Source organism: Crotalus tigris, unplaced genomic scaffold (genome assembly GCF_016545835.1).
Source record: "Crotalus tigris isolate CLP2741 ecotype Arizona unplaced genomic scaffold, ASM1654583v1 scf7180000021329.891317, whole genome shotgun sequence".
Classification (NCBI taxonomy): Eukaryota; Metazoa; Chordata; class Lepidosauria; order Squamata; family Viperidae; genus Crotalus; species Crotalus tigris.
This window is the reverse complement of record NW_024098456.1, coordinates 297300-325279: the sequence shown is the minus strand read 5'-3', so window position 1 is coordinate 325279 and position 27980 is coordinate 297300. Positions and strand designations below refer to the sequence as shown.

Below are 27980 nucleotides of genomic sequence, written 5' to 3'. Positions count from 1 at the left end.
TCACAATTCTTTAAAATGAAATAACATCTGAGCAAAAAGTCTTGAAAGAGCAACTTTGATGTCCTTGTTTCTCAAACTGTAGATGAATGGATTCATCATGGATGGAATGATGGAATACATAATATTAATTATGAAGTCAAAGTGGGATAGGCTGTCAGATATGGGCTTTAGATAAGCAAGGGAACCAGTAAAGAAAAATATGGAGAAGACAATAAGGTATGGTATACAAGTAGTGAAGGCTTTTTCCCTTCCTTGAACTGAAGGAATTTTCAGAACAGCACAGAAGACATGCACATATGTCACAAGAACAAAAATAAGACAACAACACTAATTTATCACTGAAGATTAGAGCTACAATTTTAGATACATATAAACCAGAACAGGCAATCTTAAGTAAATATGGGATTTCACAGAAGAACTGGTTGATAATATTAGAGCAGAAAGGAGTCATAAATGTGAAAATGGTGTGTAATGAAGCATTGAGAAGGCTAGCTGTCCATATGCTGCCAATCATTTTGGTGCAAGCCTTTCTGTTCATTATCATTTCATATTGTAAAGATTACAAATGGCAATATACAGATCATAGGCCATTACAGTAAGGAGAGAAACATCACAGCTCAGGAAAAAGAAGAACAACAAGACTTGAGCATCCAAAATGAGAAATAGTCCTTGTATTCATAAGGGAATTAAAAACAGCTTTGGGAATAATGACAGAAACTGAACCAATGTCTTGCATGGCTAAATTCATCAGGAAGAAATACATGGGAGTGTGAAGGTGGGTGTCAAAAACAACCATAGTGATGATGAAAAGGTTTCCTTTTATTGTCACTAAATAAAGTATAAGTAATAAAATTATACGCAAAATCTGTAGCTCCCAATTTTTTGAGAATTCCCATAGAAGAAACTCAGATGTGCCATTATCCATTCTTAAAATGTTGTACTCTAGAAGAAAAAAGGAAAGAGATTTTTAAATATTTCCTACATGATACACCTTCAATGAACATTTAATGAAGATCACATTATTTCCCCACCAAAAAATGTACTAAAACATTATGCACTATAGTAGCAATAACAGTACAATAGAAGAGATAATTTAGCATATATGACATTCTGGTCTGTTTATTTTCATCTCTGCCCTTAAATAAAAGTGCTAGACAAATCTTTTCTCTATAGGCTGCAATCCCTTGTAATTTATATTTCACTGGAATTTTAATTGCAAAGGAACAGGAAGCTTTAGGGATATTTAAAAGAAAGGGACAAATAAAGTACAATACAAAGTATAAATAAGTGAATGGCTCACCATCTTGATCCATATATATTCTTACAGATTTCTTTATTTGTTCTTTTATTGTCTTTCTAAATCCATCAGTGAGACTTGTTGCTCTAATATATTTCCACAGATTTTATCTAATTTTCTTGCCATTTTCCCAAAAATATTTTAATGTCAAAGACAAAAACAACCAAATCCTACTATAGAACTGTACATTATAATTCAAATTTCAATTACATGTAAACCAGAACAGGCAATCTTATGTAAATATGGGATTTCACAGTAGAACTGTTTGATGACATTAGAGCAGAAAGGAATAATAAATGTTGCATAAATGTGTAATATAGCATTGAGAAAGCTAGCAATTCATACACTGCCAGCCATTTTGGTGCAGGCTTTCCTGTTTATTTTCATTTCATATTGTAAAGGATTACAAATGGCAATACACCGATCATATGCCATAACAGTAAGGAGGAAAAGAGGCCAAGAAAAAGAAAAACAAGAGAACCTGAGAAACACATCTAGAATAAAAATAATATATACCTTATATTTGTAAGAAAATGTAAAACAGGTTTAGGGATAACAAATGAAACCCAATCAATGTCTTGGATAGCTAAATTTATCATGAAGATGTAAACAGGAGTGTAAAGATGTTGGTCAAAGATAACAGCAATGATAATGAGAAGATTTCCAGTTGTTGTTGTTAAAACATCAGGAATAAAATATCAGGAATAAAGTATCATGAATAAAGATTTAAAAAATCTGTACTTCCCAAAGTTTTAAGAAATCCCAAAAAAGAAACACAGATTTGTTATTATTCATTTTTAATTATGATATACTTAAAGATGCACAGAAAATTTAATATAAATCCTATTCAGTATAGTTTGAAGTATTTTGAACAGTAACTAATCAACTTTCACTGAACATTAAAATAAATCTTGATCATACAACATTTAGAGTAACATGATTAAATCTTGATTTGTCAATTATGTTACTTATTTTTAATTTCATAGTGGTAATTTTTAGATATTAAGGTATTATTATATTTATCGAACTTGGAGATATTTGAGAATGCATTTTAAAATTTAAGATATTTCTTCCGTACTCATGTGTAAGACCTGATCAGATGCAAAATTTTAGTTTCTTTGTTGATATGGTTAGAGCCAAATGGATTCAGATGGAAATATCCAAATTCAGGCAAGTTTCTTCAGTTTGGAATGATTAAAATAGTAGATCCAAAGTATGCATGGGTGAATAGGCTCTGCATAAGTTGCAACTTTTAAATCATTTAAACAAATCAATGATTCATTCTAGTGACTTTGGTTTAGAAAGAGAATGAAAATGCCTTTTAAGAGAATGTTCATCTTGGGTATTTACAAAGTGCTGGATTTTAAGGACATAATAAAAATAAAAATGAGGGCATAAAGGGAGGTAAACTGAATGTAGATTGCACAAAGATAATATCAAACTCCAGACTCATCTAATTTTTAAACATTTACTTCAGTGGATTACATTCAATCAAGACTATGGAATAAGATAAGACCCACCTCCTCACCATGTGCATCTTGCTTCCTTCCTCCCCATCCTTGACATTTTAAAAAAAAAAGTGTTACTATGTATTATTTTAAAGTTTCATGTTGGTGTTTTATTGATTGTAAGCCACTGAGTCATCCCTAGGCAAGAGGGGCAGCATATAAATTTAATAAATATATACAAATAAAAGACAAGGGAAGCTTTGGCTGAATAAGTTCAAAATCAAATAAATGAATGACTCACCAACTTTAGCCATCTTCATCTATTTTTTACAGCTATCAGTAAGATTTACTGGACACTGTACAACCACTGCTGATATTTCATCCAAACACATTTCTCCAGAGATTTTTTTTACAAAACTATCTCCATTGGGAGGATAAAAAGGCATATATTCTCCTTAGATTATTTCCCTGGAATTGGTATTGTTTTAATTGGGATGAGAGGAAAGCAATTTGCAGCTCAATAATGGGAAAGGTTATATCAGACTAAATAAACATCAAATGTAGCACTGTCAATTTTCATGTTATGGAAATCTGAAATGTTTCAACTCAGAGGACTTCTGTTGCTATTTGTGCAGGATATTTTACAAATGTACTTAAAAATAAAGTGCTATTGGTTCTTTTTAAAATAATGTCAGAGAATGATGATGTACGGATTTTTCTGAGTTCACTGCTGTTTATGTAATCCCTAAAAATATTTCTCAGTCCTCTTCAAACAAATTTCCTGTATTGTCCTGAAGATAAATGGTTGACAAACTTTTTACTATATAAGGGGCGTTGTCTTACCTGAATCCTTTTCTCAGCATGATAATGGAGAACCCACAAATGGGTTGTCTTAATCTTCCTGCTCCAATAAGACTAAGTCTAAAGTGTAGATACACCTCTGCTGTGCCATTTGCACCCCAGTTTAGACTAAGGCGATACACAGACGTTAGTCTAATGCGTGTGCTTTCCTAATATCGGAACCAGGGCCAACTGACCCTAATGGGAGGGAGTGAATTCTCCATCATCATGCTGAGAAAAGGCATTCAGATAAGACAACGCCCCTTCTCCAGCATGATTGGATGGAGAATCCACAAATGGGACATACCAAAGCCCTGTGTCCCTAAGGGGGGGAATCAGTCTGGGCCTGGGTCCTGCTAGATGACAGTGCATGTTGCAATACTTTGCGACCAAAGGAGGCATCGGAAGATGCATATTTGTCACTCTTATAGTGACCGACAAAGGATGACGGCGGGGACCATGTCACTGCCCTGCAAATATCCTCTATAGATGTCTGGTTCACCCAAGCAGCCGAAGTAGCAGTGCCCCGGGTGGAATGGGCCGTGATATGCCTAGGAACTGTCAGTGATTGAGTTTGGTATGCTAGGGTGATGCAAGCCCTAATCCATCTCCCTATTGTCTGACCCATGGATAAAGGTTGAAAGGACACAAATAGTGCCCCGGACCTGCGGAAGGCTGCAGTTCATTTTATATAACATTGCAGGGCCCTGCGAACGTCAAGTGTGTTCCACTGCTTCTCAATGTCATTGGATGGAATCAGAGAGAAATCTGGTAAAATCATCTCCTGAGACCTATGATACAAGGAATTTACCTTGGGCACAAAGGAAAGGTCTAGTCTGAGAGTCATCCTGTCTGCATGGAAGACACACAGGTCCTCTCTAACGGAAAGAGCGGCCAGTTCCGAAATTCACCTGGCCGACGTGATTGCAACGAGGAATGCCACTTTCATAGATAACAGCTTAAGCGAACATGTGGCAATAGGCTTGAAGGGCGATGAAACGAGTGCCTGTAAGACCTGGTGAAGGTCCCACAAGGGGTATCGGTGTACCATCAGTGGCTTGGTGTTGGTTGCTCCTTTTAAGAAGGAATGAACCATAGGGTGATGTGCCAGGGGAACGGCATTGCCACATGTGATTACCATAGCAAGAGCTGCAACCTGTCTATGGATGGTGTTCAGGGATAGCCCTTTGTCCAACCCATCCATCAGAAATTCCAATACAATTGGCACAGAGATAGCCGAGAGTTCAACCTTATGACCTGAGCACCAAGTGCAGAAGCTCCTCCATGTGGCATCATATATTCTATTCGTCAAGAGGCACCTGGATTGTTGAATCATGGCTAATATGAATATGAATCTCGGCTCAAGGCCCACCTCTGAAGTGCCAAATGGTTAGCTGGAGTCACTGCGGGTCCAGGTGCTGTAGTTCCCCCTGAGTGAGGGAAATACGACCTGTTGGGATCCTCCATGGAGGGGAGGCGGAGAGCTCCATCAGGTCGGTGAACCACAGACATCTCGGCCAATGTGGTGCAACCAGGAGGATCTCTGCCCGTTCGTGTAGTGTCTTCCGGATCGTGGCTGGAAGAAGTGGTAAGGGAGGAAAGGCATAAAGCAGTTCCCTGGGCCGGGGCTGCGGAGGGCATCTGTCCCTTCTGCTGTCGGAGATGGGAACCTGGAAAAGAATCTTGGGAGTTGGGAGTTGGTTGGGGAACCAAACCTGTCCACGATCTCCCTGAACACTTCTAGGTCCAGTCGCCATTTGGCATGGTCTACATGCTCAATGAGTCCACCTGTTGATTGGTCACTCTGAATATGTGCTCCGCCCTGATGGAAGCAAGATTCAATTCCACCCAAGACCCCAATAACTGAGTGTCCTGCATGAGAGGCCTGGACCTTGTCCCCCCTGTCTATTGATGTGGGCCTTGGCAGCAATGTTGTCGTAAGAAGCAGGACATGCTGACCCGCTACTATGCTGCTGAAATGCTGTAGATCCAGATGTATGGCCCTGAGTTCCAGCCAGTTTATATTGTTTTTCAAATCCTCCTGGGACCACCGACCCTGAGCCCAATGCGACTGGAGATGTGCACCCCAGCCGAATAGGCTGGCGTCCATGGTGAGGGTGATTCTGGCTCATTCTCTGAATTCTGTGCCTTGTGACAGTGCTGGGGAAGGGAGTTCAATACCGGCTGCAGAACTTGGACCTTCTGGTTGGAAGCACTGATGTGTAGCCTCTGAAATGGAAGAAGAAGCCACTGCAGTTCCCAGGCATGAAGACGTGCCCATGGAACAATCTGTATGCAGGATACCATCTTCCCCAGGAGCTGCGATAACAAGGCTAATGTGACCACCCTGTCTCTTCAGATCCGATGCACGAGGGCCTGAATGGAGTCCCACTGGTCCTGTGATAGATAGACCGTACAATTGTTCATGTCATGTCTTTTCTGGAAATTGACAGAAAACCCGTGCTCCTGAAATGTTTTGATAGCAAGAGCGAGGTCTGACCGGGCGCTCTGGAAGGAGGAGGACTGTATTAATATATTGTCCAGATAACATTGAACCCTGATTAGAGATTGTCTCAGGTGGGTGGCCAGTACTGCCAGTACCTTTGTGAACACTCTAGGTACTGAAGAGAGGCCAAATGGTAAGGCCCTGTACTGGTAGTGCTGGTGGGCATAACTAAACCTGAGGAATTTGCGATGTCAGGGAAGAATAGGGATATGCAAATATGCCTCCCCTTGTCTGATGCTGGCCAAGATTGACTGTAGTGCCTGCATCTTGAACTTCCTATACATCAGATAGTAATTTAGACCTTTTTAAGTCTAAGATTGTCCTCCAGCCCCCCAAAGACTTGGGAACGACAAAAAGATTTGAGTAGAAACCTCGTTTTTCCTACCTATACTATTGATCCACCTTTTAAAGTCAACTGTCCACCACTTCAATATTTTCACTGTTAATTCAAAATTTGGGTGCTGTTTGTGTTGCCATTGGTTTATTATTCTTTATATTTAATCATCAACCATTTCTTTCTACTGTGTTCCTTGACTTTCATTACTAGAAGTAATATATTGTGTGCATTTTCAGGCTATCACCAACAACATAATGCAGCATTTAGGCTTATTTATCACCCCATAGTGCTTTGCGGTGCTCTTTGGATGGTTTACAATGTAAGCATTATATGTATATTGCCATAACCTTGGAACTTAAAGCATTGCTAGAGCTCGAAACATTGTTAGACACTCCACATACCCACTTTATGGTCTGTTTCTGTTGCTACCTTCTGGGAGGAGGTTTGAAAGTATTTATGGCAGAACTACTAGATTCTGTAACAACTTTTTTCCTTACGCCATCTGTCTTGTAAATTTGCAGAATTCTTTTTTTCTTTTTCTTTTTTTAAATATGTTTGATTATTTTTTTTAACATAATCACTTTAATATTTGGTAAACAGTGTGTTGTCTGGGTTTACATTTAAGAAACATTCACTAATAGTTGATTTCTATAATCTATAATCCACATAATTACTTGATTTCCTCTTTTTCCCATAATGTTCTCCTTTACCAACCTTAAGTTAATACAATTCTTATTATTTTAGTGAATGACAATTGAGTATAAAAGTTTTTTTTAATATTTCTACAGATAATTATCACATCGATATAATATTCTTCTTCTATCTAGTCATTCTGGTTGTCTCATCATAGATCCTATTTATAGTTCTTGTTTATGTTTGTTTTTCCCACAATGTTCAAAACATTCTTACTGGTTAAGATTTTCTCAAAGTTAATTACATTTAAATATTTAAGTCTATTTTTTCTCATATAAGCCAACCCAATATTTTTACCTTTCTTAAGGAATAAATAAGACTAAAAAAAGAAAAAAGAATAAGAATAAAAAAATAAAAAGATAGTATGCTACTTAAAATACCTATTTCCTATAAGCTAATACATATTTATTTCCAAAAAAAAATTTGTTCTTTTTTACCATAATATATATATATATATATATATATATATATATATATATATATATATATATATATATATATAATATATTTAATCTTTAAATATTCCATTTAATAAATCTAGTCCACTAGTCTTTTAACTCTTATTTAAAGCATTTTTAATCCATTGTAATTCTTAAAGTCAATCACTTTTAAATATCTAAAATATTTCCTTTATATAAGCCATTCCAACTTTTTTATATTACTCATATCAAGAAATAAGATAAAAAGAAATAATAAAAAGGAAGTACTATGTTACTTGAGGAGCTCTTCCTTCTTAAAATCACATTCATATCCAAAATTTTTCTATTTCTTTAACCATATTCGAACAGGTCCCATCGTCTATTTTTTTATTTTCACTTTAGCTTTTTTCTTTTGCCCAGTATCTTTCTTAATCTGCTGAATCAAAGAATCTTTCCATATTCTTGTAAGTGTTACTGTAGATATAAAAGGTAAGCCAAGTACAATATCTTTATGAGAGGCATTTGCCCATTCATTTTTGTTGAAAATGTTTTTTTTTCTTTTTTCCCCTGCTTCTCTTATCATTCTAGTGTTTTTCCTGGCATCTCTGCAGTCCATTTTATCCAATCTTTTTTTTTATCCTCAAATTTGTTTTGTACTGTTAAAGTATAAGTTGCCTTTTCCAATTCCAGTATTTTTTGTAAAAAAAAATTCCACTTGGGTTAAATCATACTTCTTAGGTTTCATCTTTAAGTCTCTATCCTCAAATTTGTATTCAGTTGTCTGTTTTATCTGTTTCTTCTCTGTTGATGTTTCCTGGAATTTTTTGTTGTAAAGTTAAATTGGAGATGAATTGGTTTATATTTTCAAAGTTATTTTTGATTTCTTTATGGTTTGAAATCATTGTTATTTGAATTAGTTGCAACATATCATATGTCTCCTCATGAAAAGTATTTATTTTTTTCTTGATAAGTTCTTTCTATAAATCTCTGATTTTCCATGATGACCAAGAATCCAAATTTTATTTTCTCTACAAATAGCTTTGGGGTCAGAGTTAAATAGATACTTGTAATCCAGAAAGTTCAAAAAAGGTTTTTTTTTTTCCCTAAAGTTTGTAAGTCTCACTTTGTGTGCAGCCCAGATTGTTTTCCTTTTTTATCACAGCTGTTCTCTATTGTTAGAGCTTTGAAAGTCACAAGTAGAAATTAGTTTTTTCCATATTTTGCCAAGTCCTGCATGAAAGCCATAGCTGCCATAGCCATTATCCACCACTAGAGGTCAGCACTGGTTTATTTTTCAAATTTTCAAAATGAACAAATTGCCTTTAAAATGAGAATCTTAACCATTCAGTAATTTCAAACTTATCCAAATTTAGGTTTTATAGTCATTTCATTTCAATATGTTTTTGTCCATAAAAGGTTTAATTCATCGCTTCTGTTAATAAAAGAGTGGGGCAAAAATCCCCCTCCTTCACTTTCGGAGTTTTTTTGCTTCTTAGGATTTTTTTTCTTCAGGAAAGTTGATAAGTAGGATAGAGAAAATCGATGTTCTTACCCAGATTCAAATGCACAGTTTACAATCAGCTTAAAATAGTGCTTTTGATTTCAGTTGCTTGCAGCTTGGGCTAGACTCTGAACTTAGACTAGCACTAGCCTTTCTCCTGTTGGTTTCTGTAAGGCTTCTCCTGGACTGATCGGGTTGACTGCCATCTCTCCGTGGTCCCTGAGACTTCCTTCCTTCTTTGCTGCCTCTTTGGGGCAGCTTCTGGCTCATTTAGGGTCCCCTAACAGGAAGAAACTCAGCTGAAGGACATGGAATCCTGAACCCCTTGACTGCTGTGTTGCTGCGCAGGACCGGAAGTCAGGATTTTTTTTTCACCATGTATATGTATACATTCGAACTAGAAAGTGATGTTTTTCTGTGTCATATATGTGTTTGTAAGTGGCTATATGCATAATAGGTTTTTTTTGAGAGCTGAATGCAATGAAATTTCATTTTAACATATGCTGATTTACATTTAAAGTGACAATAAAGTTTTTATTCTATTTTTCTATTCTATTCTTAGAAGGACAGAAGGCTGAGTCAACCTAAACTCCCATTAGGATTGAACTCCCAGCTAATATTTGAAATTTTGGTTGTAAGTTGTTTCCAAATTCTCATTACAGTATCTATATCAAATTTACTCAGAATATTAAATTGATTCCCAATCACCAAATATGATTTAAAACCTAATGAAGATCAGCAGAAGATCAGTTGGATTAGTTTACTGTGTTATTCCTATTAATAACATGGAATAGTTCAAACCTCCAACACTCCATATTTATCTTAACCATATTTTCTTGAAGAATAAGAAATGTAATAATGAATACTGTAGAAAAGTAAACTACTTAGATCATGTTCAAGTCAGTTTTGCTCCTTCTCCCTTTTTTAATCAGAGACTTTTAATAGAAGATGAATTTTTCGCATAAAGAATGGATTATTTGTGTTTATTTGATGCTTTAAAAAGTGGGACATACCTTGATTCATAAACCTATTTCTTTATAACAGATAATATATAGACATATACATTGTACAATTTTATTTTTTTAAGGATTGCCTTCACTTTACTATATAAGCTACTTTGAATTACTTTGATGACTGAAGAAGCATTTAAATGAATAAACATTTTAAAGTACAAAAAATGGAAACCTCATTAAAGAGGGATGGTAAACAGCTCATGTGTATTAAGTTTCTCATTTAAGATTTATTAGAAACTCCACATCAATATTCATGTGCATTTTAAACATTGCAGATATGGATTTTTTAAAATAGAATTTACAATATTTTTTTCCTAAAACAAACAGGATTATTTACTTTCGAATACATTTATTCAATACTTATTCCTAATACATATATTATTTACAAATTTTCTTACTGTATCCATATTGGAAATATATAAAGTTCCATTTCATCCAATATTTCATACTAATTGATTCTAATTTAATATATGTTAGCTGTCTTTCACTGAACTTCTGTTGTGAGAATTATCTTTGACACTTTGGCATCAGGCAAAAGAAACAGACCTTAATCTATGTATTATAACAGATCATCATTATCGTCTAGTAGTGGTTAAGTCAAAGGGCTTGAAAAAAATGACCATTGGTCCAATCAGACTTAGTTGGGTATCCTTGCAGCAAATTTCTCTCAGCTATATCATGAAATGTTGGCAAGAAAATTAAACATGTATATCCTTATAGCCATCAAGAGTCAGAGGTAGCTCAGTGCATCACAACTTCAATCTTAACAAAGATGACAAATGTCATAAAATAACAATAACAATAATACCTTTGCTCTTTATGTAATGTATTGAAAAGTGGGAAATTGTTGTGAAAATATTTATCTTATTTCAGCTGTCTTACTTTTCCTTTTTGAAAATAAGAAGATGCACAGCTCATTCTCCTTAAAAAAATAATAAATTCTGACCAAAAATTCTCAAAAGAGCAACTTTGATGTCTTTATTTCTCAGGCTGTAGATTAATGGATTCAACATAGATGGAATAATGGAATACATTAATGTTATTATAAAGTTTGGATGTGATACACTGTCAGTTGTAGGTTTGAGGTAAGCAAGGCAAGTAGTAAACAAAAATATGAAGAAAACAACCAGATGTGGTAAGCAAGTAGAAAAGGCTTTTTTCCTTCCTTGAACAGAAGGAATTCTCAGAACTGCCGAGAAGACATGCACATAACTCACAATGACAAAAACAAAACAACCAGTGGCTAACATAGCACTGAAAATTTGAAATCCAATTTCAGATAAATATAAATCAGAACAGGCAATCTTAAGTAAATATGGAACTTCACAGAAAAACTGGTTTATACTATTAGAGCAGAAAGGAATCATAAAAGTGACGGTGGTGTGTAATGAAGCATTGAGAAGGCTGGCAGTCAATACACCAGCAATCATCTTGGTACAAGCCTTCCTGTTCATTATCATTTCGTAATGTAAAGGGTTACAAATGGCAATGTATCGATCATAGGCCATGACAGTAAGGAGAGAAATATCACAGCTCAGGAAAAACAACAAAAACATGACTTGGGCAACACATCCAGAATGAGAAATACTTCTTATATTTGTAAGAAAATTAAAAAGAGTTTTAGGAATAATGACTGACACTGAACCAATGTCTTGCATGGCTAAATTCATTAGGAAGAAGTACATGGGGATGTGAAGATGGTGGTCAAAAACAACAGCAGAGATGATGAGAAGATTCCATGTCACTGTCATTAAATAGAATATTAATAGCAAAGCCACATGCATAATCTGTAGCTCCCAAATCTCTGAGAATTCCCAGAGAAGAAACTCAGAAGTATCATTAACCATTCTTAAACAATACACCCTAGAAGAAAAGGGGGAAAAAAGAATTGTTAAAATATTCCTATTCAGTATAGTTGGAGTGAGTTGTAGAATGATGGATGGATCAACTTTTAGTGAAGATCATATTAAAACCTGATTCTAAAAATGTATTAAAACATCCTGAATATAATGAATTTTTTTTCTTAAAATTAGGATGATTACTCTTAAAGATATTTAACCACTGTCAATTCTTAGGACTTGGGTTTAGAGATATTTGAATGTATTTGTTCGTTTACACTAACTTTATCAGAAATAGGAGCCTAAAACAAGAATAGTACTTTTCTCAAGTCAGATAAAAGCTGCTGGAATTTGAAGTATTTTCAAGCATGTCAATGTGATAATTGAGTTTGCTCTTTTTCTTTCTCTAAGTTTCTTCAACTTTAACTGGCACAGTTAAGGCAGGTACAATACACTACCATTATGAGTTGAAATGAATTTAATGTACTATAACACACAACTTTAGATAGAACAGGTTTAGAGATTTCACAGGATTAGCTCTAGAATTCTGTATCTGAATTTTGTAAATTTATCCTGACTCAGAATTACCATCTCTATTAAACCTCTTTCTTTTATTCTAAATATTTTATTTGTGTTGGGTTAAGATTAGCTATATTTATTTATTTATTTAGGCACCTGTGAACAGAGAGAAAGTTTTTGTTACTTTTTAAGCATCATTTTAAGTTTTAAGGTTTCTTTTTTTAGATATAAATGACCTTATATGAATTGATAGATTTGAACTATGGCATTGGTTATATTTTTTTAAACCTTTGAACGACCTTTTCATCTTTACCAGCTCTACATAAAAGGAAGATTGTGAAAATGGTTTCTGATGAGAACCTCCAACTCTATTTAATAACTTAATTTGAATTAAGAACTGTATATGGTCATCTTGTTTATAAAGTGAATGAAAATGTTTTTGAAGAGTCTATTTAAACATTGACACAGCTCTAGGTTTTAAGGATACATATAAAATGAAAAAGAAAACATATTAGATTAAAGGAAAATAATTGAAATTAAATTACATGAAACCATGGTAATTCTTACTCCTACTAACAAAATCTCAGCCATTAGCCTGAAAAAATGAAGAATGTCTGTATAATACCTAAAGCAGCAGGTGGAGGGAAAACTGATGGAAAAGGTACTGTTTGTTCTATTTGATTAATTTAGGATGTTTTAAGTTCTAGTGTTGTTTATTTCCATCTCTCACTTTAAATAAAAGTTCCTGAAGAATGATTTCTCCATAAATAGCTAACTCTTAAATTGTAATCTGTACTTTGTTGGAATTTTAATTTCAAAGGAAAGGGAAGACTTATGAATATTTAAAGGAAGAAAGTGATAAGTAGTATATAATTCAAAATAAATAGAAATCAATGACTTACCATCTCTATCTATGTTTATTCATGAAGATTTCTTTATTGTTTTCTTGTTCTCTTTCCAAAGCCACTAGTAAAATTTTTGTTGCGCTATATTTTCATGAGATTTTATCTATTTTTTCCTTTCCATTTCTCCAAGGATTTTTTTTTAAAAAAAAAACAGTTCAGTTCAGTATAAATAATCTACTGGGATGGATTCTTTAAAAAAAAACTAAACAAAGGCAACAAACCTTCTTAAGAAATTACCCAAGTGTCTTTATTATTATAATGGAAGAGAGGGGCGGGAGACGGGGAGAAGACTAAACTGCATGTTCAGTCATGAAAAAGCTATGAGCACTAAATCTGATTTTATCACTTTTTAAGCAGTGAAAATCTAAACTCTCTCAATTTCATAATCTTTTAATTTTAGATTAAGGATTGCAACAGCACTTAAACTTAGAATTTACCACTCTCTGAGTGGTTTCCAGAGTCAGCATATTTTCCTCAAGAATCTGGGTTCTCATTTTACTGACCTTGAAAGGAAGGAGGACTGTCAGTTCCTTCTATCATTTATTTTGGTTTTATGGGGTGGGAGATTCAATTATTATTACTTAATACTCAGGATAATTTTGTTGCTATTCATGCGGCATATTGTACAGCTATCCTTAGAAAATGAGATATTTTGAATTCTTAAAGGACAGTAATATGCAGAATTGTTCTGAGTTCTTTGTGATATAAGTAATCCCTAAAAATCCCTTGTCAGCTCATTTTCTGCATATTAGCTTAAAAATCCAAGATTGACAAACATTTTGCTGAATAGGAGTTGTTTCCAGCTGTATTTTAGAGAGATTCCTATCTCAGTGGGAAGAATGATCATGAAAGTGCTTCTAGGTGATGTAACGTCTCTCTTTCTCTCTCACACGTATACATTTCAATCAGAATAGAACTAGAAGGGATTTTTGCAGGTGCTCAGGCAGGAGACCCTATATCATTTCAGACAAGTAACTATCCAGTCTCTTCTTAAAAACTTCCACTGTTGAAGCACCTACAATTTCTAAAGGCAAGCTGTTCCAGTGGTTAATTGTCCTCACTGTTAAGAAGTTTCTCTTTAATTCCAAGTTACTTCTCTCCTTGATTATTTTCTTTCCATTGTTTCTTGTCCTGCCTTCTGGTGCTTTGGAAAATAAGTCAAATTCCTCCCTTTTGTGACAGCCTCTTAAATACTGGAATACTAGGAACCCCTAGTCCTTTTCTCTAGACTGGGCAAACCAGTGATGGGATTCAAATATGTGAACAACCGGTTTTTTGTGTGGATGCCGCTTCCAGAACTCCATTCTGGGCCTGGGCAACAAAAAAATAGCTACCAGTTCTGCCAAAGTGGTGCGAAACTGCTGAATCCCACCATTGGGCCAAACCCAAATCCTGCAACCTTTCTTCATATGTTTTAGTCTCCAGGCCTTTAATCATCTTAGTTGCTCTTCTTTGCACTTTTTCCAAAGTCTCAATATCTTTTTTGTAATGTGGTGAGTAAAACTGAATACAATATTCCAAGTGTGGCCTTACTAAGGCTTTATAAAGTGGTATTAATACATCACATGATTTTTATTTTATGCCTCTGTTTAAATAGATTTGGCTGCTACCATACACTTATATGTAAGTTATCATCCATTAGGACTCCAAGGTCCCTCTCACAATTACTATTTTTGAATCAGGTTTGACCTAATCATTGGTTTTACCTTTGGTTTTTCCTAAGGTTTTCTTGCTTTTCTCCACTTTAAATTTTATTTTGTTCAAGTCTGTCAAGATCTTTTTGAATCCTGAGCTTGTCTTCTGGGCTGTTGGCTATTCCTGCCAGCTTAGTATCATTTGATGAATTTCCCTTCTACTTCCTCACTTAAATTATTTATGAAGATATTGAAGAGTATTGGGCCTAAGATAGAACCCTATGGTATTCCACTACTTACTTACATCCATGTAGATGTTGTACCATTAAGGACTACTCATTGAGCACCATTTGTCAGCCAGTTACAAATTCATCTGGTGCTGATGCTGTCCATTTTTCTAGTTTATCAAAAAGTAGATTGTGGTGCCTTGTTGAAGTATAAGTATATTATGCCTTGTTGAAGTATAAGTATATTATGTCCACAGCATTTCACTGGTCTACTAATTTAATCACTTTGTCAAAAAAATGAAATAAGATTGGTTTGGCATCATCTTTTTTTAACAAACCTGTGCTGGCTACTAGTTATAACTTTATTTGCTTCTAGATGTTCAGAGATCTGTTTTTTAATTATCATTTCCAGGATCTTCCTAGGTATTGATGTTAGGCTGATTGGTCTGTAATTTTCTGGGTCTGATCCCTCCCCGTTTTGAAGATAGGAACCACATCAGCTGTTTTTCAATCCTCAGTAATTCCCCTTTGTTCTAGGATTTTTAAAGTTGTTGTACAATGGTTCTGAGATAACACCTGCCAGCTCCTTCAGAACTCTGGGATGCAGGCTTTTTTTTTTTTCATAGAATGCCCAGAATGGAGTTCCGGCACCTTTTTTTGGATGGAAACCTGTACGGTAGGCAAGGCGGGTTATAGGACATGTGTGAGTTCCAGCACCTTTTTTTTTTTTTTTTTTTTTAGAAAAAAAGCATTGCTGGGATGTAATCCATCAGGTCCAGGTGATTTATATTCATCAAGATCAGATAGATGTTCTCTAACCATTTTCTTGCTTTTTTAATTTTTTATTTCTAGTCTGTCTTTTACAGTTAAGTTTTTCGTAGGTTGGGCTATAATTTCTTTTTGCATGAAGACTGATGCAAAGAATTAGTTAAGCAGTTCTGCTTTCTTTCTGCTGCCTGTTACTTCCTTGACACCATCTCCCTTTAATGGATCTACTGTTTCCTTGACTTTTTTCTTGTTATTGATATGTTGAAAGAAACTTTTTTTAAAAATTATCTTTGGCTTTTGTTGCAAGTCTTTGCTCATTCAAAGCCTTTTCTTTCCAGACTTCATCTTTGCAGATTGGGCTATCTGCTGATATTTTTCCTTAATTATGTATCCCTCTTTTCACTTTTTGTATTTGTCCTTTTTGTCTTTCAATTTATCATAGAGATCTTTGTGCAACCATTCTGATTTCTTTTTTTTTTTAGGTTGTCTCTGAGCTTGTTAAAATCCACTCTTTTAAAGTTTAAGACACTGGTTGGATTATGTTCTATTGCTTGTGTTTGCATTATATGGAATCCCAAAATGATGTAGTCACTCTTACCCAAAGTTCTGGCAACTCCCTTTATCACTTCTTCTCTGTACGTAAGAATTAGGTCTGGTATAGCTTTTACTCTAGTTCCCTCCTCTACCTTTTGTCAGCTAGGTTGGTTAGGAATCTGTTTGATCTCCCACTTGCTACAGAGTTTGTCTCCCGCTTAATATCAGGGTAGTTAAAGTCTCCCATTACTACTGTGGTGTGTTTCCTACATGCATTTGTTAATTGATGAGCAAAGAATTCATCTTTCTTCTTCTTGATTGGGTGGCCTCTAGTATACACATATAGGAATGTCATATTTTTTTCCACTTTTATATTGACCCTTGTGGATTCTAGAAGATTTTCATTCTTAGTTTTGTGGACTTCTGTTGAGATGTAGTGATCTTTTATGTATAAAGCAACTCCACCTCCTCTTTTGTTAGGTCTGTTTCTTTTGAATAGTTAGTATCCTTCCATCAGTACATTCCAGTCATGTTTAATCCCACCAAGTTTCAGTAAAAGCAACTATATCATATCTGCCTTCATGTACTAGCACTTCAAGTTAACCCTGTTTGTTCCCTAAACTTTGAGCATTCAAGTAGAGTCATTTGAGTCCTTTATAGGTCCTAAGTATTTTCTTACATCTCCTACTTTGTTACTCAGTTTTCCATCCTTCCCATCACTCTCTACTTTATTGTATTTTATTTTTTTAATTTCTTCTTTGTCTTTATTCCTTATGTAATTGGTTATCTAGTAGTTTTTGCTTGGAATTAGGTTGTAATAGTTGTGAAAATTGGACACATTACCCCCTCAATTTTAGCTTAAAGCTTTCTTGTAAGATCAGCCAGTCAGTTTTTGAATATATTCTTTCCATCCCTTGCCAGTAGTCCTTCATGTTGGTAATACACACCATAGTCTAGGAAACCAAAGTTCTCTTGATGACACCAGTTTTTAAGCCAGTGATGTTTCCAAAATTCTTTGCTTCCTCATTGGATGTTGGCCTTTTGTTGGAAGTATAGATGAAAACACCACTTGTGCTCCTAATTCTTTAACTTTCTTCCGTAGCTGTTTGTAATCTCTTGTTATTGTGTCATGTCACTGGTCCTCACATGTAAGAGGGGAAAGGGGTTAATCTATGAGGTTCATTATTTTAGTAAGGTTCTCAGTTACATCTTTGCTGCTCTGTTACAACATACTGACTAGATTGATTGTTTCCCTTTAATGAAACATTTTGTTTCCTTGACTGTTTTCAAAATTGATGTTTGTTGAAAGAACTGAAAAATTATCAACTTTCAAAATGCAACTTTGCTCATTCCCAGCCAGATTTCCATTTGTAGTCAACTATGCAGAATTCTTTGCTATCTGCTGATGTTTTTCCTTAATAGGAATCCCTTTTACTGCTTGGTTTTTCCTTTTTGTCTTTCAATTTATCATAGGGAATATGCAACCATTCTGATTTCTTTTTTTTTTTAGGTTGTCTCTGAGCTTGTTAAAATCCACTCTTTTAAAGTTTAAGACACTGGTTGGATTATGTTCTATTGCTTGTGTTTGCATTATATGGAATCCCAAAATGATGTAGTCACTCTTACCCAAAGTTCTGGCAACTCCCTTTATCACTTCTTCTCTGTACGTAAGAATTAGGTCTGGTATAGCTTTTACTCTAGTTCCCTCCTCTACCTTTTGTCAGCTAGGTTGGTTAGGAATCTGTTTGATCTCCCACTTGCTACAGAGTTTGTCTCCCGCTTAATATCAGGGTAGTTAAAGTCTCCCATTACTACTGTGGTGTGTTTCCTACATGCATTTGTTAATTGATGAGCAAAGAATTCATCTTTCTTCTTCTTGATTGGGTGGCCTCTAGTATACACATATAGGAATGTCATATTTTTTTCCACTTTTATATTGACCCTTGTGGATTCTAGAAGATTTTCATTCTTAGTTTTGTGGACTTCTGTTGAGATGTAGTGATCTTTTATGTATAAAGCAACTCCACCTCCTCTTTTGTTAGGTCTGTTTCTTTTGAATAGTTAGTATCCTTCCATCAGTACATTCCAGTCATGTTTAATCCCACCAAGTTTCAGTAAAAGCAACTATATCATATCTGCCTTCATGTACTAGCACTTCAAGTTAACCCTGTTTGTTCCCTAAACTTTGAGCATTCAAGTAGAGTCATTTGAGTCCTTTATAGGTCCTAAGTATTTTCTTACATCTCCTACTTTGTTACTCAGTTTTCCATCCTTCCCATCACTCTCTACTTTATTGTATTTTATTTTTTTAATTTCTTCTTTGTCTTTATTCCTTATGTAATTGGTTATCTAGTAGTTTTTGCTTGGAATTAGGTTGTAATAGTTGTGAAAATTGGACACATTACCCCCTCAATTTTAGCTTAAAGCTTTCTTGTAAGATCAGCCAGTCAGTTTTTGAATATATTCTTTCCATCCCTTGCCAGTAGTCCTTCATGTTGGTAATACACACCATAGTCTAGGAAACCAAAGTTCTCTTGATGACACCAGTTTTTAAGCCAGTGATGTTTCCAAAATTCTTTGCTTCCTCATTGGATGTTGGCCTTTTGTTGGAAGTATAGATGAAAACACCACTTGTGCTCCTAATTCTTTAACTTTCTTCCGTAGCTGTTTGTAATCTCTTATTATTGTGTCATGTCACTGGTCCTCACATGTAAGAGGGGAAAGGGGTATTAATCTATGAGGTTCATTATTTTAGTAAGGTTCTCAGTTACATCTTTGATTTTTGCTCTAGGAGACAACATACTTCTCTAGATTGATTGTTTGGTCTAAACAGTGAAGAAACATTTTGCAATTTTTTCCTTCAAATGTCAAAATTGTGTTTCAAACTAACTGAAGCAAGTACAACTTTCAAAATGTCATTCACTCAGGAATGTTGGCTCCCAGACAGATTAGTTCATTTGTAGTAACTATGCATTTTATGAATTCTTTGCCCTGTGTGGTAACCTTGAATAGGAAGCATTTTACTGCTTGGTTTTTTGGAGGACGGGGGAATATGCAAAATATTGAGAATCACATATACAAATGAATACATATTTTTCTCCCAGTTTATTTTAGAATTATGTGAACAAAAATAATGACAATGTCCCTTACTCTTTCATCTTTAATAAAGTTTTATTAATAAATATTTCATTAGGTGACTGTTAACTTATCATGTCAAAGTCTTAATATATGTGCATGTATGTATGGTTTATAGGAAAGAATCATAATAGTATCTTTTAAAAGTCCTCTAAAACAATGAGTGCAGAAATCTGTGCATACATCTGACAGTCTTCATTTTTATAGGTATGGGAATTGTATCTAATTCTATAAAAATGTATTTTCAATGAGAATAACTTTCACTATTTTCCAGATAAAATACCTCATGGCTAAAGTGAAGTTTATTTAGTATTTTTCATATACTAAAATGTTAATAGAACCAAACTTTTTCCAATTCTTTGGGTATATCAGTATAATTATAAGCTAAATTGGCAGTCCCTAAGATTTTATTTTTTTTAATTAGCAATTTGTATGACATTATCTGTCTATCTTTTCCATTCCTTTCCAGCCTGTTTTTATATATCCTGAAGAAAACTTACAGGAAATATATATTTTGTGAAGATAAGCAATCAAATTTTTAAGCAATTAACAAAGAGGTCTTAGTGGGAGGTAGCACTTAGCCTACATTCTCTCCATCTGTCCTGTTTTACTTAAAAGGAACATCAAATGTAAGTTTTAACTATATTTTAAGTTAAATAAAAATATGAAAAATAATAGTAAAATTACAATATAAACATCCTAAAATCAATTATTTTTCTATAAATATTACTATATTTATTATGCTTATTAAACTTTGAAACTAAAATACTGACAAAAGAAATGAAGAAATTTAAATCTTTTATTTATTATGGGATACTATGGAGAGCCAATCAAAGTAAATGTTCTCAAAGCATAAAAAGTTCTTAATGTAATCTTGTATGAATTTGCTTGGAATTGAACTTGACTAGAAGGAAACTGCCAATATGAGATGGAAATATGAAAGAAAATATTGGCTGGCCAGCATTGTAAATAATGCAAAAAAGAAATGTTCCATATTCACCAGGATTAGTGTTGCTTTAATGGACCATAACAACATCAGCAGGGGTGTGAAATCAAGCTCATTAATGAACAAAATAAAAATTTTAAGCTAGAGTAAGTTGCTTGCAACAGGGGAGATGATGATATGAGTTGTATATCGAATGTTTATTTTTCCCTTTCCTGATCAAATGCATACACAAGTTCATACTTCTTTAAAATTAAATGACTTCTGACCAAGAAGTCTTAAAAGAGCAACTTTGATGTCCTTACTCCTTGTGTTGAAGATCAATGGATTAGTCCTGGGTGGAATAATGGAATAAATGATTGTAATTATGTAGTCAAGATAGGATGGATTGTCAGATATGTATCTTAGGTAAGTAAAGAAAGCAGTAAACGAAAACAGGGTAAAGACAGAGAAAAGGAGAAAGCCTTTTACTGAATTTTAATCACTAATTATGTCTAATGTCTAATAATTTTATAGTCTTTTGTAAAAATAATTTAAAAATATTTTACAGGATTCAAATGACCTGAGGACATAGATAAACCTCCAAATGGCCTTAATGACTCTCAGAAAGAGAGCTAACAATCACATGAGTGCAAGGAATATAAATCCTTGCATTCTCCATCATTCAGTCAGAAATGAAGAAACTTCATGGATGAAAAGCAAAATGTCTTCTAATAAGTTCAATTGCCTTTTGAAAAAAATCACATTTGGGACAGTTTAAAATATATTTTGATGGAATGTAATGCAATTTGAGAATTTCATAAACATGAAGACTTTCAGATTTCTGCACTGGTTGCTTTCAGAAGTGTTTTAAAGATTTAAAAATCTAGCTCAGTGATGGCGAACCTTTTAGAGACCGAGTGCCCAAACTGCAACTGAAAACCCACTTGTGCATTGTCGGGTGCTGGGTGGGTGTGGCCCATTGGGTGGGTGTGGCTGTGGTGGTAACAGCAGACTGGGTGGGACTAAAAAGTTTAATCAATCAATTCAAACTTTGCAAGATCTTTTTTTTCCCACGAGAAATTGAAATTGACTGATTGATTGAACCTTTTTTTGTACACGGCGGTGGAAGTCTAAAGTGAAAAGGTTTTATAAAACCCAGCTGAAGGCCTAAGACTGCTCATAGAGAGAGCTCCGAGTGCTGCCTCTGGCACCCGTGCCATAGGTTCGCTGCCATTGATCTAGCCCATTGCATGTATATGTATATAACAGTTTAGTTTTGAAATCAAACTGACTTTAACTTTATACATTTCATTTCAACATCTTTTCACATATCCTGAAGAAAAATAACATAAACTATATTTTTTGAGAATATTCTTCCAAAGGCTTAAGCAGTCACCAAACAGTATGAGTTAGCCCCTAGCCTATACTGGCTTAACTCAGGAACTACATACTGTAGCTATGAAATTCAAACTTCTTTAAAAAGAAATGACATCTGACCAAAAAGTCTTGAAAGAGCAACTTTGATATCCTTGTTTCTCATGCTGGATGAATGGATTCATCATGGAAGGAATAATGGAATACATAATAGTTATTATGAAGTCGAGGTAGGTTGGACTGTCAGACATGGACTTTAGATAAGCAAAGCAACCAGTAAACATAAATATGGAAAAAACAGTGAGGTGTGGTAGACAAGTAGTGAAGGCCTTTTTCCTTCCTTGAACTGAAGGAATTCTGAGAACAGCAGAGAAGACATACAAGTATGTCACAAGGACAAAAATAAAACAACCCAGTGTTAATATAGCACTGAAGATTACAAATCCAGTTTCAGATGCATATAAACCAGGACAGGCAATCTTAAGTAAATAAGGGATTTCACAATAGAATTGATTGATAATATTAGAACAGAAAGGAGTAATAAAAGTAAAAATAGTGTATAATGAAGCATTGAGAAGGCTGGCTATCCATACACTTCCAATCATTTTGTTGCAAATGGCAATATACCGATCATAAGCCATCAAAGTAAGGAGGGATACATCACAGGTCAGAAAGAAGAAGAAGAACATGACTTGGGCAATACATCCAGAATAGGAAATAGTCCTAATGTTCATAAGACTATTAAAAACAACTTTGGGGACAATGACTGAAGCTAAACCAATATCTTGCATGGCTAAATTCATTAGGAAGAAGTACATGGGTGTGTGAAGTTGATGGTCAAAAACAACAGTAGAGATGATGAAAAGGTTCCCTGTTATTGTTGTTGAATACAGTATCAATAGTAAAACTATAACCTGTAGCTCCCAATTTTTTGAGAATTCCCAGAGAAAAAACTCAGATGTGTCATTATCCATTCCTAAAATTTTCACTCTAGAAGAAAAAGGAATTTTAAAGTATTTACTATTGAATACTATTTCAGTGAAAGTTCAATGAAGATCACATTAAACCTTTTTTCTAAAAGTGACCAAAACATTCTGAGCAATATCAGTTCAATAGAAGAGTGGGTTTAATATGAATGCCATTCCAATGCTGTTTATTTTCATCTCTTTCTTTTTAAAAAGTGCCTGAAAAATCATTTCTCTATAGGCTGCAATCCCTTGTAATCTAAATTTCACTGAAATTTTAATTGCAAAGGAAAAGAAGATTTAGGAATATTTAAAAGAAGAAAAGAACAAATAAAGTACAATTCAAAGCATAAATATATGAATGACTCACCATCCTGATCCACATTTATTCTTCCAGATTTCTTTATTTGTTTTCATATTGTCTTTCGAAAGCCATTAGTGAGATGTTTTCTATTCTTGAATTTCCATGAAATTTTATCTAATGTTCTTGCCATTTTTTAAACAATGAGGAAGACAAAGCAACCAAATCTAATGTAGAACTGTATATATTTCAAATTTCAGGTATATATAAACCAAAACAAGCAATTTTATGTAAACATGGGATTTCACTGACATGATATTAGACCGAAGGGAATAGTGAAAGTTGTACTAGTTCAATTAAAAAAAATGAAATTAAATTACATGAAACCATAGTAATCTTTCATACTCAGCCAAATCTCTACATTTGGCTTGAATAATTGAAGATGTTTGTACCAGTGAAGGGATTCAGCTGATACCTAATTTTTGTTGAGTTTGGTAAACCGATTGTGATAAATCTGTTTTCTGGAACAAGTCTGGTTTCTGTTCAATTTCCTTCCAAGCAGGCAAAAAGACCTTCCCAAAAGTACAAGAGAGGAGCGACGGAAACCAAATGGAGATGCGGCGCCTTTGATCATGTCATTCGCGTGAAAACTAGGTGATGCTTCTCAGAGGTAATTTCAGGAATAGATGCTTCAACTCTCTAGTTTCTTAATTGGTGCATACAGGAAAGAGGGTGCAGCCACCAAGTATTAGCTCAGGTTGTGGCTCTGGAACATTTTCCTGTCTAGTTATACAGATTGCAATTAATGATGAGCTCTGGCTCTTAAAGGGTTCTGTGATTTCATGCATTAAACTCTAATATAGTTCTTTGTAGCAGAATGGGCTCTCCTATTTTATACCAAGATCTATGATTTAAATTTAAATAGTATTTGAATTTCATATATCAAACCTTAGTTTAGTGTTTTAATATAATAAACACTATTTAAATGACAGATGCTATTTCAGATGGCAAATAGTGGTTCAGTGGCAGCAACCCCTGATTTCATATAGCAAATGATGAAATAATAAACTACCTTTTGGTATATAGTTTTTTATACTTAAAACAATCATTACTGCAGAGAACTGGTTGTTAAATTATTTGAATCCCACCATTGGTTTGTACAGTAACTAAAGTTGGAGGTGAAGGTAGAAATTGTGGGAAAATATATTGCTTTCTTTATTATCTTGATTAATTTAGGATATATATTAGTCCTAGTGCTGTTTATTTTTATCTCTCCCCTGAAATAAGTTCCTGAAGAATGATTTCTCTATTGGCAGCTATATTATAATCTGTATTGTGTTGGATTTTTAATTGTAAAAGAAAGAGAAGACTAGTGAATATTTAAGGACAGAAAGGGATAAATAATGTATAATTGAAAATAAAAATAAGTTAATGACTTACCATATTTATCCATGTTTATTCACGCAGAAGTTTTTTTATTATTGACTTTCCAAAGCCATGAGTAAGATTTTATGCTATGCTTCATTTTAATGAGATTTTTTTCTTGTCATTTCCCCAAGGATTTAAAAAAAAAAAAAAAAAAAAAACATGGGGGGAGGTTTAAAAAAAAAACAGAGGCAACAAAACCTCCTTAAGACATTGCCCAAGTGTCTTTATTACTATAATGGGGGGAGAGAGAAGAGGACTAATTTGAAGGCTCAATAATAAAAAAAAAAGAGATAGACACTTAATCTGATTATACTTTTTAAAGTAATATTTTCTATGTATTATTTTGAAAATCCAAGATTGAGAAATATTTTGCTGAGTGGGAGCTGATCCTAGCAAAATTTTGGACAAGTTGCAGTTAGAATGGGAAGATTTATTATGAAAAAAATAATATTACACTTGTAGGTAATATAACATCTCCCCCCCCTCACTCAGCCTCTGCCTCTCTCTCTCTCTCTCTCTCTCTCTCTCACACACACACACACACACACACACACACACACACACACACAGAGAGAGAGAGAGAGAGAGAGAGAGAAAGAGAGAAAGAGAGAGAGAGAGAGACTACACACACACACACTCACTCCCAAATATTTCAAGAAACATTTTGCATAGTTTTTATTTCATACCTCAAAATGTAAGGAAATTGTGTTGCAAATGAGCTGAAGCAACTTTCCAAAATTTCATTCCCTCATGAATGATGGCTCCTGGGTTTTGGACACATTCCTCAAATTAGCCCATCTGAGACAACTATGTATTTTGTGGGTTCTTATCTCTGTACGGTAACCATGAATAGGCAGCATTTTACTGGCTAAATTTCTTCTTTTTGAATATGCAAAACATTTGAAATCTGATATTCAAACAAATACATATTTTTCCCTAGGTTGTTTTTTTTAAAGGTGTGAATGAAATTGGAGCAACACAAAAATCATTGGCCATGTTATCACCTGCCATCTCTCTTTCGCTCTGCAGAAAGCAGCATTGGAGGATAACTTTTTCTCCAGAAAACAGCATTGCAGGATAACTCTGCCCATTGCCAGAGGTTTGATCCTGACAGGCTGAAGGTTAACTCAGCCTTCAATCCTTGCAAGGTTGGTAAAAGGAGGATCCAGCTGCTATCAGGAGGTTCTCATGGCATTTTCATATATAACTCTGCTACCTTTTTCTGGACCAGCTCAAACCTCTTAAGTGGTTTTAAAGATAGTACCATGTAGTACGTGTTTCAGTCACCTAGAGAAGAAGTCACTGAGACATATATTTTAGTTTACAGGTTCAACAGATTATAATTTATAGAGACAGATGTTTTATAGCCTCTGATGTAGCCATTATTATGAAACATTTTTTTACGGATGATATTGAGATGCCATGCAAAATTTCCATTTTGAAAAAAATTCCAAAGACGTAATATATCCTCAGTTTTATGGGGTTTTAATTCATAAATTGAAAAGGGTGAAGTCGTTAAATAAAGACAAAAAAATGGTACACCTAATCTATATTTCATGTTTCATGTTACATATCCTTTGAGTAATATACAAATTCTATAAAATCCTGCTTCCTGGACCTTTTGAAATTCATTGCACTACTTAGTGGTAAAAATATAATAGAATGGATGAATCTCCTGAGACTATTAAATCTATTGGAAAATTGTGAAAATGAACATTTTACTCTTTTTCTCATGTCCAAATGACAACATGGGATCATTCAGACATTAGTATTGATTAATAAAACCTGTTATATCTGGAATTATATTTATATTGTGATTTTTAGTTTAGAAAAAATATTAGGTATTTCAACTAGTTTTCAGTCTTTCCTATGCTAAAGGCTAAATGTGATTATTATTTTGTTTCTACTTTCTGGAAGCAATTATAATCATTGATATTTACAGCTACAGAGAAATACAAATTATTTAAAAAATGTGCGACCCATGAATTATTTATTTATTATAAATACTTGTTATTGTTATTGTTAAATCAATTCAATATGCAGATTTTAGATACTGTATGGAATAGGAAATTTGATATGCATACTTTGTGTCAACATTGGAAAAACTACACAATTCACATCAAAAATCGCAATAGATTTTAGACCATTTCTGACTGACCTTGGAAGATACTGCCTGTATGAGACATGGAAAAATGAAGAAAAGATGTTGGCCACTTTTGAAAATGTTGCCAAGAAAACTGCAGATACCCGTCCCATGGGTATCAGGGGACAGTATTAACTCAATGGTTCATAACATCATCAGTCTCTACATAGATGAAATCAAGCTTAAGAATGAATAAAATAAGTGTTGTCTGCAATTGAGGAATGGTTACATAAGTTTTATATCATATACCTATTTTTCTCTTTCCGGGTCATATGAAAACCTAGCTTGGTACACAATTCACATTTCTTTAAAATGCAATGACCTGTGACCACAAAGTCTTGAAAAAGCGACTTTGATGTCCTTGTTTCTCATGCTGTAGATTAATGGATTCATCATGGGTGGAACAATGGAATACATTATTGTAATTATGAAATCAAGATGGGGTGGACTATCAGATATGACCCTTAGATAAGCAAAACTAGCAGTAAAGAAAAATATGGAGAAAACAATAATGTGTGGTAGGCAAGTAGAGAAGGCTTTTGTTCTACCTTCGGCTGAAGGAATTCTCAGAACGGCAGAGAAGACATGCGCATAAGTCAGAAAGACAAAAATAAAACAACCCAGTGCTAATGTACCAGTGAAGGTCATAACTCCAATTTCATATATATATGAACTAGAACAAGCGATCTTAAGTAAATATGGGATTTCACAGTAAAACTGATTAATAATCTTAGAACAGAAAGGAGTAAGAAAAGTGACTGTACTGTGTAATGAAGCATTGAGAAAGCTGGCTGTCCATACACTGCCTATCATTTTGGTGCAGGTCTTCCTGTTCATTATCATTTCATATTGTAAAGGGTTACAAATGGCAATATACCGATCATAAGCCATCACAGTAAGGAGGAATACATCACAGGTCAAGAAAAAGAAGAAGAACATAACTTGGGCAACACATCCAGCATGAGATATAGTCCTAGTATTCATAAGAGAATTAAAAACAGCTTTGAGGACAATGACTGAAATGGAACCAATATCTTGCATGGCTAAATTGAACAGGAAGAAGTACATGGGGGTGTGAAGGTGGTGGTCAAAAACAATAGCAAAGATGATGACAAGGTTCCCTGATAATGTCATTAAATAGAGTATCAGTAGTAAAGCCATGTGCATAATCTGTAGCTCCCAAATTTCTGAGAATTCCCAGAGAAGAAAATCAGATGTATCATTATTCAT

The 27980-nt window shown here is 34.2% G+C and overlaps 2 protein-coding genes and 1 pseudogene across 2 annotated transcripts; all 3 read right to left on the bottom strand.

Moving 5' to 3' along the window:
• Positions 1–591, bottom strand: LOC120320336 (annotated as a pseudogene).
• Positions 592–10038: 9447 nt separating this feature from the next.
• LOC120320377 (olfactory receptor 14C36-like) lies at positions 10039–13428 on the bottom strand. Its single transcript, XM_039370015.1, has 2 exons — positions 13314–13428; positions 10039–11917 (listed from the first exon to the last, which is right to left on the bottom strand). The coding sequence occupies exon 2, from the start codon at positions 11899–11901 to the stop codon at positions 10978–10980; it is 924 nt and encodes a 307-aa protein (XP_039225949.1). The 5' UTR covers positions 11902–11917; positions 13314–13428; the 3' UTR covers positions 10039–10977.
• Positions 13429–27047: 13619 nt separating this feature from the next.
• Positions 27048–27980, bottom strand: LOC120320335 (putative olfactory receptor 14L1). The gene has a single exon (XM_039369960.1). The coding sequence runs from the start codon at positions 27978–27980 to the stop codon at positions 27048–27050; it is 933 nt and encodes a 310-aa protein (XP_039225894.1).